Here is a 12,392-nt window from a genome sequence, read left to right on the forward strand (position 1 = left end):
ATTGGTTGGTTCCAGTGGGTGGAGTAGGGAGTTCTGCAAATGAAACTGCTTAGAAAATTGAAGCTGCAGATATTGTGTGCATGACTATCTTGTAGTTACTTGTGCATTACTGCTGCAGCAGTGTTACGGAAGCTGTGTACCAGTAATTAAGGGTTTGACTGTTTCAGTGAATTCTCAGCTCAGACATTCCCCCCCACAGGGACATGTCAGTACCTCACCTGGCAGATCATCCCCTGGTTCCTTGGCCCTGCTCCTGGTGGACCCACCACTTCCACCACCACTGAGGGGAGATGGAGGGACCCTGGGCACTCTGTGCCCCCCAGCCCCACTCCTGAGCCCCCACACTCAGGGAACCCCAGGAGGAGAGGGAACAGGGAGCCCCTCACTGCCCTGCTGGGCGCCCTGCCAGAACATCACGTTCTGCTCGCGTGATTCAACCACACGATTGTTTCCTCTTGAAGGTTTGCAAAAGCACTTCAGTAAGGGAGGTCTAGCTGGGTTGTGATGGTCTCCTGGGAAAGCCAGAGGCCGGGTAAGCTCACTGTGTCAGTCAGCCCAGTGCCCTGGGGACCACCAACCCCCTTGGCCCCCCTCACATCGGGGTGAGCACTGTGCCTCCCCTTCCTGCAAGCCACAGCCCTCACCCTCCTGCCAGCACTGACCTGCACCCGCTGCCAGAAGGGAACTTGAAGGCAACTTTTAAACTAATTTATTTGTTTCCAACTGGTGCCAGCACTTCCCCCCTGCTCCCCAATCTTTGTGGAGTGTTTCCCTCCAGCAGCCGTGTCCATGCGGTGTGAGCACTGACAAACCCCAAGCAGGGAACACAGACAGGAGGCTCCAGGAGCAAGGGGATGACTTCCTTTCCCTCTGTTTCCATTGTAGTCACTTAGGGGTGGAAATGCTGTGCTGTGTCTCAGCACCCACCAGGTCATGGCCACACACCCACCACCATCTGCCCCAGGGGCCTCCCGTGTCCTCCTGTTCCTTGCTGGCCTGGGATGGCCACAGTGCCCACAGCTGCCTCCACCCTTCTCTCCTCACTCAGAAGTTTCCCACCCAGGTGTGAGCAAACCCCTTGTGAAATGAAAGTGGTGATTTGTGTGAGGTCTGTATCCAAAGCCCGAGCCTGGCACTGACTCTGTTCATCACAGGGTTTATTAAGCAGAGCACCTTCACAGTGAAGACGTTCATGGGGGGGCAGCACGGACGGGAAGGGCTGTTCATTCTTTCCGGGGATGGATGGAGAGCAGGGATGCCTCAGCAGTGCCAGGCCCTGCCCCCTGGGGAGGGGACACTCGCTGCTCACTCGGGTTCCGCGTCGCTGTCGGGACCGAGGACGTGGGGGGGGCTGGACCGCAGGGAGTCGTAGTTGGGTGGGGGGGTTCCGGGCTCGGGGGCAGCCCCTCTTCCCTGGGGAGAGCCCCCAGGTCCTCGTGCTGGAAGCCCAGGTTGGTGTGAGCCTCCACCAGCTCCGACACCGTGGGGGGGATGTCTGGGTACCGCGCCTGCGCCCGCCTTTGCTTCAGCCCCTTGCACCAGCTGATGAGGTTGATCACGGTGATCCACAGCGAATCGATGATGATTTCCCCAAACTCGATGAGGCACAGCACCGAGCCCCCCATCCAGAACCCAAATTGACCCCCCAGGCTCGACAGCAGCCAAACAATCTGTGGGGAGGGGAGCAGAGTGAGCCCCGAGGCTGCAGACCCCGGTCAGACCCCCCCGAACCCCCCCGTGTTGCACCCGGGGCTCAAGTGAGGGGCATCTCCAGGCAGGGCTGGGGGGTCCCGAATTGCTGAGCCCTGCCTGGTGCTCAGGGGGATTTGTTTTGGCATTTGTTCGATGGGAACGTGCAGGCTGTGTCCGGGGGCAGGGGGGCACTCACCGTGGTGGCAGCTGACTCTGAGATGGTGCGGTAGTTGTACTCCTGGAAGTAAATGTTCAGCTTGATGATCCCGTTCCTGTAAGGGAGACAGCAGCTCAGTGTAGAGCTGTGGCCATCCCTCACCTTTGCTCCAGCACCTGCCCACCTGACAGTGGCTTTAATATGTTCAGGTCAGCCAACACCTGTAAAACCTTTCCCTGCTTCTTTAGCTCTTCTTCCTTGGGGGAAAAACCCTCCTCTTTCCCCAGGGTTTAGGTTCCCCAAGGGTACCTAACAGTTACCCAGTTTTGATGCTGCTGCTGTTGGCAGATGGAGTGTGAAGGGAGGAAAGTTCTGGTCAGGGCTGGACCCTGGGGCTTGCAGCCTCCGAGCTCCCAACCTTCTGCAGGTGGCAACTGTGGTGCTGCAGCTGATTCCCACCATAACTCCACATTTGTGTGACCCAGTTCATCACCGTGGAGAGCAGAGGTGACGCACAAAGTGCAGTGTGGATTTGTTTTATTGCAGGCTAAGGTGCACCAAATCTTGCTGTCCCCTTGTGTTAGCACATGTGTGCTCTGGCCCATGTTCATGTTTATCTAATGTGAACAGGTTCAACAGAGGTGACGTACTTGTTCCTTTCACTTACCTGTCCAGAGTCACATTTGTTGACATGTCCCTTTCATAAGACAAAATATGGAAAATCCAATCCTAGGAAAGCAACATTTATTCAAAAGTGAGCAGAAGCATCTTCTCTGGCATCTGCTGGGCAGGAACCCCCAGGACCTGGGGAGGAGGTGCTGCCAAGGGGGTGTCCCTCCTCCTGCCCCATGCTCTGGCACCAGTCTTTGTTTGCATGCTGAATATGTGTAATTTAGCAAAGAGGCACTTGCTACCAGGACATTAGCTCTGGAACTGCTGAGTGATTCATGTGGCTAAGAGCAGGTAATTATTAAGGAATATTTCAAAACAAGGAATCAGTGTTACCTCCGAAGCCTCTGATGGCCAGTCTGCCATGGAGATGGTCATCTTGTACTGTGTGTCACTGGAGAGAGGAAAGGAGAACGTGGGGACTGAAGCTTCCCCTCCTCTGAAGTAACTGAACTTCAGTTCTGGTGCAGAGCAGCAGCCCCATGGGATTTTTTTGCCACTTTGAGAGGTCAGAACTGATGGGAGATGAAATGCAGAATCCCACCACCCCTCCAGCCACAGTGGTGTGGGTACTCACTTGCACGTTTCCTTACAAGAGTCAATGCAAATCTGTCTGTGCTTTATGCTGGATCTCAGTGATGAATAGCAATAGGCTGTATGGTGAAAACAAACATTCAAAGCATCTGTTAGATAAGGACCCCACTTCCTGGATTATATCCCTTTCATCTAAAAAAATAACTATTTCAGTCTGAGCCTGCTGCACAAGTTTGCTGTCTTCCCCTCCAAGCTGCTTTTCCGTAAGAAGCTTGGCAGAGGGTCAGACAATTTAATAATAAACTAAATTTAAATACTAGTAGGAGAAATTTAATAATAGAATTTTTTAAAATTAGTAATTTTATGCAGAGTTTCTGCAGAGTCAGTGTGGCCCATGGCAGCAGTTTGTGTCTGAAATCTCCCGTGCCATTTTTGCAGTGTCTGTGTTCTCACCCCAGCCTGGGTTGGCTTCGTTATTGCAGTAGCTGATCCCTGCAGGCAGAGGGAACATGTAATGCCCACATCCACAGGTCTCCATCATGTGGTTCTGGAAGCAGGAGCGCAGGCAGGCCTGAAGGGAGGGAGGAGGAGATGCTCAGAGGGGGCTGAGCCCCTTCTGCCTCCCTGATGGAGCCTCTGCTGCCCACGAGTACCTGGCTCTGGGGATTTTTTTCTCTCTTTAGCTGATTTTGGGGCTGCAGAGGGAAGTCTAGGTGTGGTGTGACACCAGTCTGCAAGGAGCTGTGTCTGCAGGGCTGCAGGTGCCCTTTTCCTCAGCATCCATTTTCACTGCAGCTCCAGCAGATTGCAGGGCACGTCCCAGCTGTGAGCTGCCCGGGGGTGAATCCCCTCCCAGGAGCAGAAGGGGACCTGGTGTCTGCTACCAGCTGCACCAGGAACTGCTCATTCCCTAACAGTTCAGGGCTTTACTTAAGTAGTAGTTTCCAAAAAGGAGTAACTATGTTCCACTACCCCCCAGACACTGCTGTTGTCTCCAGGCTTTTTGGACACCCTGACACGGGGCTGGTTTCCACTTTAAAGCCGTGACTCTAAAAATACTTCAACATAAAGAGCAGGTTTTAGAAATCAGAATTATCTCATTGTACATCTGTTGCTCTCCTGGGGAGGACTGAAGTGCAGCCCCAGCAGCAGTGAGCTGGGCTGCAGCACTGCCATTAGCTTGGTGAGGCATGAAGTTAATCACCCCAGACTGGAGTGGGATTCTGGATGAAACAGTGCACAGAGCAATAATGAAGTATATGAACAGATAATTAAATTTAACAGCTCCAGCTAGCTAGAACAACCAGAGGGTTTCTGTGGGCCACAAAACGCCTGCAGAGTTCACTGCAGTTGGGGTGATGGAAAAGCCTTGGGTTTGCTGAGAGGTCTCTGAAGTGACGTCAGTTATGTGGACACAGAACCCCTGTCAGCATTCAGCAACTTTTAAGTTATAGTGCAATCATTTCAAGTATTTGCTTAAACCTTATACGAGTGCCTGAAAGTGTACAGTGGAGTGGTCCAATTGTTATTATTACATAAAGGCAGAAATATCAAAACACCTGCAGACCAAAGCCCTCCCACTTCTCTGGGTGTATCTTCAGGCTTTTGTAAATAACCCCCAAACAGTTTGGTTGTTTTCCTTATTGCCAGATCTCACCCTCCAGAAATGCTTCTCCTGTATGCTATAGCCTGTTACAAATTAACCAGTGCTTAATGCTTACACTGTATTTTTCTACAGATTGAAGGTTTACACTCAACTTTCTCATCCCAATTTGAGTGTGGAGCAAAAGCAAAGGACTGTCCTCATGTCCTACACAAAACAAGCAGGCGCTCTTAGGATGAAAAATTACTGGATTCCCTTAAAGAGAAAAGGATGAAAGAGTCAGAGCAGCTTCCTCAGGAGAGGAATCCCTCCCGGAGCCATGCTCCTTAGCTTCTGATGCAAGTTTTAATGCCTGCATCATTAGGTCTTGTTCCTGCAACACAGACATCTCCACTGGATTCATTCCCAAATCTGGTGCTATGGAGTGCTCAGTCCCCAGTGCTGGTTTGTCACCAGAGGAGAAGGTTCCCAGGTTTTAAGTTTTGATTTTGTGCTTTAGCCTTGCTGGTGCTCCAGTAATCCTTCACACTGGTCAAAGATTTTGGCTGTTGTGTTGATTATTCCTAATCAGGCTTGTTTGATTTGAAAGTGTGTTTTACCTGTATGGAATAGGAAGTGTTGTATTGGCTGTAGAGGTTTTTCACAGGGACATCAGAGCCGTTGATGGTGCAGTCACTGTAGGGGTAGCCCATCCGCTCCAGTTCATCCTAGAAGACAACAGAAACTTCAAACTTCAGCAATCCTCACTTCTCCCCAGGTGCCCATTATTCTAGAGACTTGATTCCTGGATCCCCTGATGGTTTTGATAAAACCCCAAAGACTGTCAGGAGTCAGAGCAGGAGGAGATGCTTCCTGTTCCCCTGGGTGGGTCGAGGCTGGGGAGGATGTTCGGGGGCAGCATGTTTTATCAAGGCACCCCCTGACATGCTAAAGGAAGAGGGAACAATGACCTGAGCTCAATATTTTGGTTTCAATAAAGCACTTTGCCAGGACAGTTACATAAAAGTCTCCATAAACTGTTCGGGCCGCAACCAGCATATACCTTGACTCTTTTGGTTTGAGCCAGTTCAGCCAAGACTTTAAACAAACTTGGTTGCAGTCCCATCAGATAACATTCTGCTCAGACAATCTGCTCTAGAGGAATGCCACACATACCACCAGCACCCCAATGGAGGTTTCTGTCCCAGCCATGGCGTAGATGCCCTGATCCTTGAGGAAGGGGAAGCTCTTCTGCTGGTGCAGCATCAGCCGGGCCCCGGCAGCTGATGACAGGTAAGGGATGTAGTCTTGCTGGCTGATGTCCAGAATTAACTTCAGCCCTGGGGCATCAAAAAAAAAAAAACAAAAAACAAACCAAAAAAACCCCACTCAGATCAAGAATTGCATCCAAATGTGAGGCTTTTGGGGAAAAAAAACCCAGTTTGTTTTTTTGTGTCTGTGCACAGACATCTCCATTCCCTGGGGAATGGCTGTCCCTCGTGTGCTCCCTGAGCAGAGCTCTCTCTTACCAAACTCTGCTCCGGGGTTGGAGGAGTTCAGAGCCTCTTCGTCCATGCCCCAGTTAAAGATGTAGCAGTTACCGTGGTCTGGGTGATAGATTTGGGTGAAATTTCTGGAAGAATCAAGCACAGAACACTGACTCTCAGGGACAACTAACAGGTTATAAAATAATGCATCTGGTGGGGCCAGCTGCATCCAGGATTCACTTTATATTGCTTGCTGTGCTGAATGCCTGCATAGGAATTTTAGCTGATTTAATTTCAATCAATCTGCTGTTGAAAAAAGCAGCAAAGTGAGGTACTGGTGTGTACAGAGACCCAGCCACTGGGGATTACACTTGTCAGCATGGAAAGGAATAGTCTGTCATGCAGATGAGAGAAATAATTACTTGATCTGAGCTATGGCAACAGCTCTGGCTGGTGTTACAGCTCATTCTTTGATAATTACTCTTGTTGCCCCCTTTGCTGAAGGGTCAGGACTCCTTACAGCCAGGCTGCTGCTTCCCGTTCTCAAAACTGGAAACAGAAATTTGGTGCTAAAGAGAATCAGTGATGGCAGAACCACATTTCCCAGAGCCCTGTGTGAAAGGAGGGAGCTGCAGCTGGGGCTGCCCTGCTGTGCCAGGGTACCCTCACTCAGCACTGAACAGGTCACCACCTACTTGTAGTTGCAGGGTTCAGCCCCATAGAGACATGCCAGTATCATATCCTCAGCCTGGTATCCCATCCTGATCTTCTCCTGCAGTGGGACCTTGGAGAGGATGCTGGTGGACTGCAGGATGTACCACTCGGTCACCGCCTGCGCTGCGCTGGTGAAGTTCCTGTAGGTGCAGTTGTCAGAGCCCTGGTGGCTACACTGGAGACAGAGAGAAGTTGTGACCCCAGCCCATGGGGGGACAAATGGCCTCTCCCAGTGCCAGCCCTGCCTGCTGCTCCCCAGGAACGTGGGGGGGGACCCTCAAGGAAGAGGGGATGGTGGCAGGAGCCTGCACAGAGCCTGCTTCCCAGGAGTCTAGAAATATCTGGGAAACTGCCCATGGGCTCCATGTGCCCTGTACCCAGGGGACCAGAGCCCCAAGGCAGAGTGGCCACGGGCAGCTGGTGGGGAAGAGATGCCAATCTTCAGGCTGCATTGCTGCCTAGCACCCACCTCCCTCCCCCAGCACCCACTCACCAGCTTCACTGCCAGCTTGTACTTCTTTTCTTCTGATGTGGTGTTGGCTGGGGCAGCTGGAGCAGCTGTTTCATTGGTCACAGAAGTCCAGTTGCCCTCAGCTGTTTGGTTGCCATCCATTTGGTTGTCCATGGAGGTTTGGTTACCATCAGCCGTTGCGTTGTCAGCAAAGGTTTGGTTGATTGCAGAGGTCTGGTTGCTCTCAAAAATGTCCAGGATGACAGGGTTGTCTTTGTCATGTTCGTCAATGAGGACCAGGGGTATCTGGTGCCAGAGCTCCAGGTTGAGTGGTGGGGAGACCTTCTCACTGCTGTTCCCTGGCGTGGGCTGCAGGATCCTCTCCAGTGCTGCCTCGATGAGCCTGTCCAGCTCCTTCAGCAAGTGTTTCACCTCTGAGTACCTGCAGGACAAGGAGAAGTTACCAGGTGCTGTCAAGGCACCAGGATGTGCAGCAGCTCATTTCCATGGATCATTTCCATCACTGCTCCCAGCGTGGTGTCTGAGATGGGCACAGACCCACAGCACCTTCCAGGAGCCATGGAACTGAGGGGTAAATTGGGGTTAAATTAAGCAGAGAAAAACTTACTTGAAAGGATTGGCATTGCAGACTGTGACTGCGGGGAACTTCATGGTCTTAAAGCCAATGGAGAGAGAGGAGGTGACGTTGTAGGACAGGTAGGTGTTGATGAGGATTCCCCACTGCCAGAAGACCAGAGATGCGAAGAGCAGCGTTAGGAAGAACCAGATTAATTTCTTCTTTGGGCCCTCTTTGATGATGCGCTTGGGGCCATGGGTGTTGGTGTTGTCACAGTACCAGACCAGCAGCTCCTTGTAGGTGTAGCCAGGGCCCTTCTGCAGGCGGTGCAGTGCCCGGATCAGGTACTTCCTCAGGTTCATCCTGTGTCTGCAGGGGGGAGGAAAAGAATCGTCGAGGGTTTGCTCTGCCCTAAAGGTGCTTCTGTTGTCAGCAAAGGAGCACTGGGATAGTTCTGTGATGGCACCACTGTGGTTTTATAACCACCAACTCAGAGCAGATGTTCTGCTGGGTCACACCTTGGCAGCAAAACAGAAGAATCAGAGAACAGTTTGGGTTGGAAGGGACCTTTAGAGGTCATCTCGTCCAGCCCGATCCCCTCAGCTTCCTGAGCTGGCTCAAGGGGGAGGTTTGTGTTTTGCACTTCCAGAAGTGGTGAATATTTTTGTCACGTCCCTGCTGGCCACAGGAGGTGAAGTGCCCCAGACCTGCTGGACACGGCTGTGCCCCGGGGCCCTGGCTGTGCTGTGCTGTGCTGGCTGTGCTGAGCCCTGGCCCCAGCCCTGCTGATGCTGCAATAACTGCCCAGGCAGGTGCTGGGCGTGCAGACAGGCTGAGCTGGAACCTTTGCCAACACTAGGTGGACCAAGCAGTACACACACGAGGTGCTTCCAGGCAGGGATCAGACTGACAGTGTCTGGTGTTCAGGCACTGCAGGGCTTCAGGCAGATTTTCTTCAAAATAAGCAGCATTGCAGAGCCCCAGGCTGCAGTGAGGAGGGATGGGAGGTGGGGACCTGGAACACCATCCAGTGCTGCTGCCCATCAGAGCAAGGACAACCCGTGGGGTTTTCCACCAGATTCCTTTGTCTTTCAGATACTATCAGTGTGCTCCCACTTGATCATGTGAGGGACGCAGCATATTTAGCATTCACATTATGAGTAAATAGAACATTTTGTGCTGCTATTTTAAGGCGAGAATTTGTGTTACTAAATCTTAATATCCTGAGGCAGGATTTCAACACAAAACTGAGGCAGCTGCTTAGAACATTTTTCAGATTTAAGCTGTAGGAGAACAGAATTAAAGATTAATGCTGCGTATAACTCAGCATCCTAGAGGAAAGTGTCCTGAAGTAATGCAGCAATGGTTCAATAATGAGCAATGCTCAGCAATGCAGAAACTAGATTAATATGAAGTTATTTCTAGATAGAATATCAAAGGTATAAAAGGAAGTTGAAGGGTGCACAGGCCCCTCAGGGAGTGGGACCAACTGTGTCCTTACTGGTCCCAAACAAAAAAAAGATAATACCAATTCGTTGTCTTACTGGCCAAACCTGTGAAATCTCCTTACTAGTATATACAGCGTCTGATGGGTGAATAAACCCAATAGACTTTATCATGTCTCACTCTTTGATGCAAGGAGAGATGATGATGTTCACTGCACACCCTATTACATGGGCTGTTAGACCCAGCCCAACACCATGAGGTTCTGATAGGAGAGTTTCTTCTTTGGAAAGAAGAAACTCCAGCTGCTTCCTCCAGGATTTGAGGGCAGGCTCTGCTTTCTTGTAGAAGCATTTTTTTTTTTAAGGAACATGAGTCCTGAGACCTGGACCTCCCTGGACCCACAACACATTTCACAGACGGAGCTCACATGGCACCAGGTGCCTGCTGGCTTTTGGGCAGGACTGTTAAGGAACTCGGGGGGATCACTGTGACCCTTTGATCCGTATTTTCTCCTTACCTTTATTTCCAGGGTGTTTCCAGCCAGGCTGTTTGTTTCTCCCTGCAGAAAGCTGTTCTGTGTGAGGTGCCTTGTCTGATCAGAAAGCCCTGTTATGGGGGGCTCCTTGCCCCCAGGCACAGACTCAGTTCTAGGATGGTGGAGCTCTTGGACTGGGATTTGGTACCAGGTTTGATGCCAGCATGGAGCTGGTCCTGCTCTCCCCCATCAGGGTTGTCCCTGGAGTAGGGAAGCGACAAATGAGAAGTGCAGACAAGAACTGACTCTGTCCCCACTGTGGGGGGCTCTGTCCCCTCACCACCTCCCCACTGCCAGCAACCTGGTCTCTGAAATAACCATCAAGAGCTGACCCCAGAGCCACCAGCCCCCCACAGTGGGTACACAGGGTGCCATGTGCCCCTTTCCTGGCAGTGCCCATGTCCCTGTGATGGCCACAGCTGTCCTAAAAGCCACCTGCTCCTGCCTAAGGTGGTGCTTTGTGGTGCTCAGGAGGTGTCCTTGCCTCCCCCAGCAGCTGCCAGCCCAGCCCTGCATCACCCCAGCATCATCTGGGTGAAACTCCTCCACCTCATGGGTGAGATCAGACTCTTGCCTTACGAAATGGGGGTGTTGACTGTGTCCAACCTCTGCTGGGGTTTTCCTGAGGCAATTGGCACTTAAAGGACATAAAGATATAAGCAAAACTCAGCACACTCCTGGAAGCTCCAGGGTGGCACCTCGGCTGCAAAACCGCTCCAATGCTACCGGGCCTGAACCTGCAATTACTCAGGACTTTCTCTTCTGGGACACACACCAGTCCTTCTTTTGCTCACCAGCTGCTCCTCTGCCACCTTCTCCAGAGCCTGCTGGAAAGATTTTTTTTCCCTGGAGAAGGCATTTATGCTATGTAGTGGTATTTTTGCAAGCTGGAGGGAAGGGCTTTTTTCCATCACCAGTTTACAGGTTGGCAGCTGGGGGGAAGAAGGGCAGTAACGTGTCAGGGATCACTGAAAGCCCTCCCTGAGCCCAGGGTCACCCAGGGGCCAGAAGATGCTTCACCTCGAGGTTGGGTGTGGAGGGACAGTGGGCACCACACGCAGCCGCCGGCTCAGCCACCCGCGGCCGCCCCGATCCACGCAGGCGCCTCCAGGTCTCTGATCTCTCCGGCAGCACTCAGAGAGTATTTGCAGCCTGGAGGTTCAGGCAGCATGTGCCAGACCAATCCCTGGAGCTCCATCCCTCTCCCCCGGCTGCCTAACACCATGGGGGTTCCCTGTGCTGTCCCTAGGAGGAGAAGGAGCCTTACTCCTCACGGCCACATTGCTGAGGGTTAACTCTGCTGCTGGGGCAACGAACAACGGGAATCTTGGAACGCAAGAGGAGCAAAACTCCCAGCAGCTCCCTCCCCGCTCCCAGATTCCTCTGCAGTAAGGCTGCTGTCCCGGAGAGGGAGCATCCTCTGCAGCCCGGGCTGGATGGCCCTTTGCCCACCACAAAGGACAGATGACTCCATCTCTGGAGCAGCGCAGGAATGATGGGGTTTCATTCCACACTCCCCAAAACAAAAGTCAACAAAGGACCCTCCGTACTTTTCTCCCTCTATAAACAACATTATACCTTAAGCCCACACCCTCCACTGCAAGAAGCAGAGGGAAGTAGCAGGAACACTCCAACGCTGACATTTTTGCTTCATTTCCAGCCCCACCGCGCCGGCCCCGCCGGGCGCTCGCCCGTGGGTATCTCCCAGTGGCCACCTGGGGCCGGAGGGACCGGACAGCCCCGGCTCCGCTCGCCCTCCCTGTGCTCCCCCCGTCGTCTCCCGGTCCCCCCGTACCTGCCTCCCGCCCGGCTCCGGCCGCGCTGCCCGGTGAGAGCGGGAGCGGCCCCGCCGCCTCCCCCGCCCCCGGCCCGCCCCATCCCGCCCCGTCTCATTGCAGCAGGGAGCACCCAAACCCTCCCTCCTGGAGTCGCTCCCAGTTCGACCTAGGCTCCTTCAGGCTGCCTTGAGACCTTTCTTGTCTTTTCTCCCAGGAATTGCAGCTGCTTCTGCTGCTCCTACCCCGCGGTCCTGCAAACCCACTGAGCACTTCACAAGATACTGAAGGAGCTCTGCCTTCATCCCCCTGCTAAGAGATGGGCACCTGTCCTTGGGTTTTTTCCCAAAAAATGAAGGAAAAATCCTATTCGAGTGTCAGGGGTGGGGGAAGGAGCACTTGGGTCACTTGGAAGGTGCAGGACCAGGTCTTGTGGCCCTGCAGCAATGCACAGTGTGTTTCAACATGGTCTGAAATGTCCCAAGCATCGGGACATCCTCCCTCTGCTGCAGCTTCCCTTGGGCCAGCTGTCCCCCGGGACAGGCCTGTGATGTTGTTAAATGACTGCAGTTGAGATGCACTAGTAGTTCAAAACAGTTTTAGAATCTTTTTTTTCAAAAGATCTTATGATTTGTTTTTTTTTAAAGAACTACAATAGTTTTTTTAAGAACTCTAGGATCTTATAATTTTTTTTTTCCCTAAAGAAGCCCTCCCAGAGCAGCTGTGTTTACTTCCAAGCAGTGTTTTGTACACCACTCACTTTCCAAGCACTG

At 52.4% G+C, this 12,392-nt stretch overlaps 1 protein-coding gene across 1 annotated transcript; it reads right to left on the reverse strand.

The window, feature by feature from the left end:
- Nucleotides 1–1,152: 1,152 nt before the first annotated feature.
- Nucleotides 1,153–11,688, reverse strand: SCNN1B (sodium channel epithelial 1 beta subunit). Its single transcript, XM_030459780.1, is given in 15 exon segments — nt 1,153–1,394; nt 1,397–1,670; nt 1,889–1,964; nt 2,517–2,578; nt 2,855–2,912; nt 3,096–3,171; nt 3,506–3,623; nt 5,255–5,362; nt 5,811–5,974; nt 6,164–6,267; nt 6,817–7,010; nt 7,329–7,728; nt 7,915–8,232; nt 9,827–10,045; nt 11,640–11,688. Coding segments are annotated over 13 exon segments (2,034 nt in total). The 5' UTR covers nt 8,226–8,232; nt 9,827–10,045; nt 11,640–11,688; the 3' UTR covers nt 1,153–1,305.
- Between the last annotated feature and the right edge of the window lie 704 nt (nt 11,689–12,392).

Source organism: Calypte anna, chromosome 14 (assembly GCF_003957555.1).
Source record: "Calypte anna isolate BGI_N300 chromosome 14, bCalAnn1_v1.p, whole genome shotgun sequence".
In the NCBI taxonomy this organism is placed as follows: domain Eukaryota; kingdom Metazoa; phylum Chordata; class Aves; order Apodiformes; family Trochilidae; genus Calypte; species Calypte anna.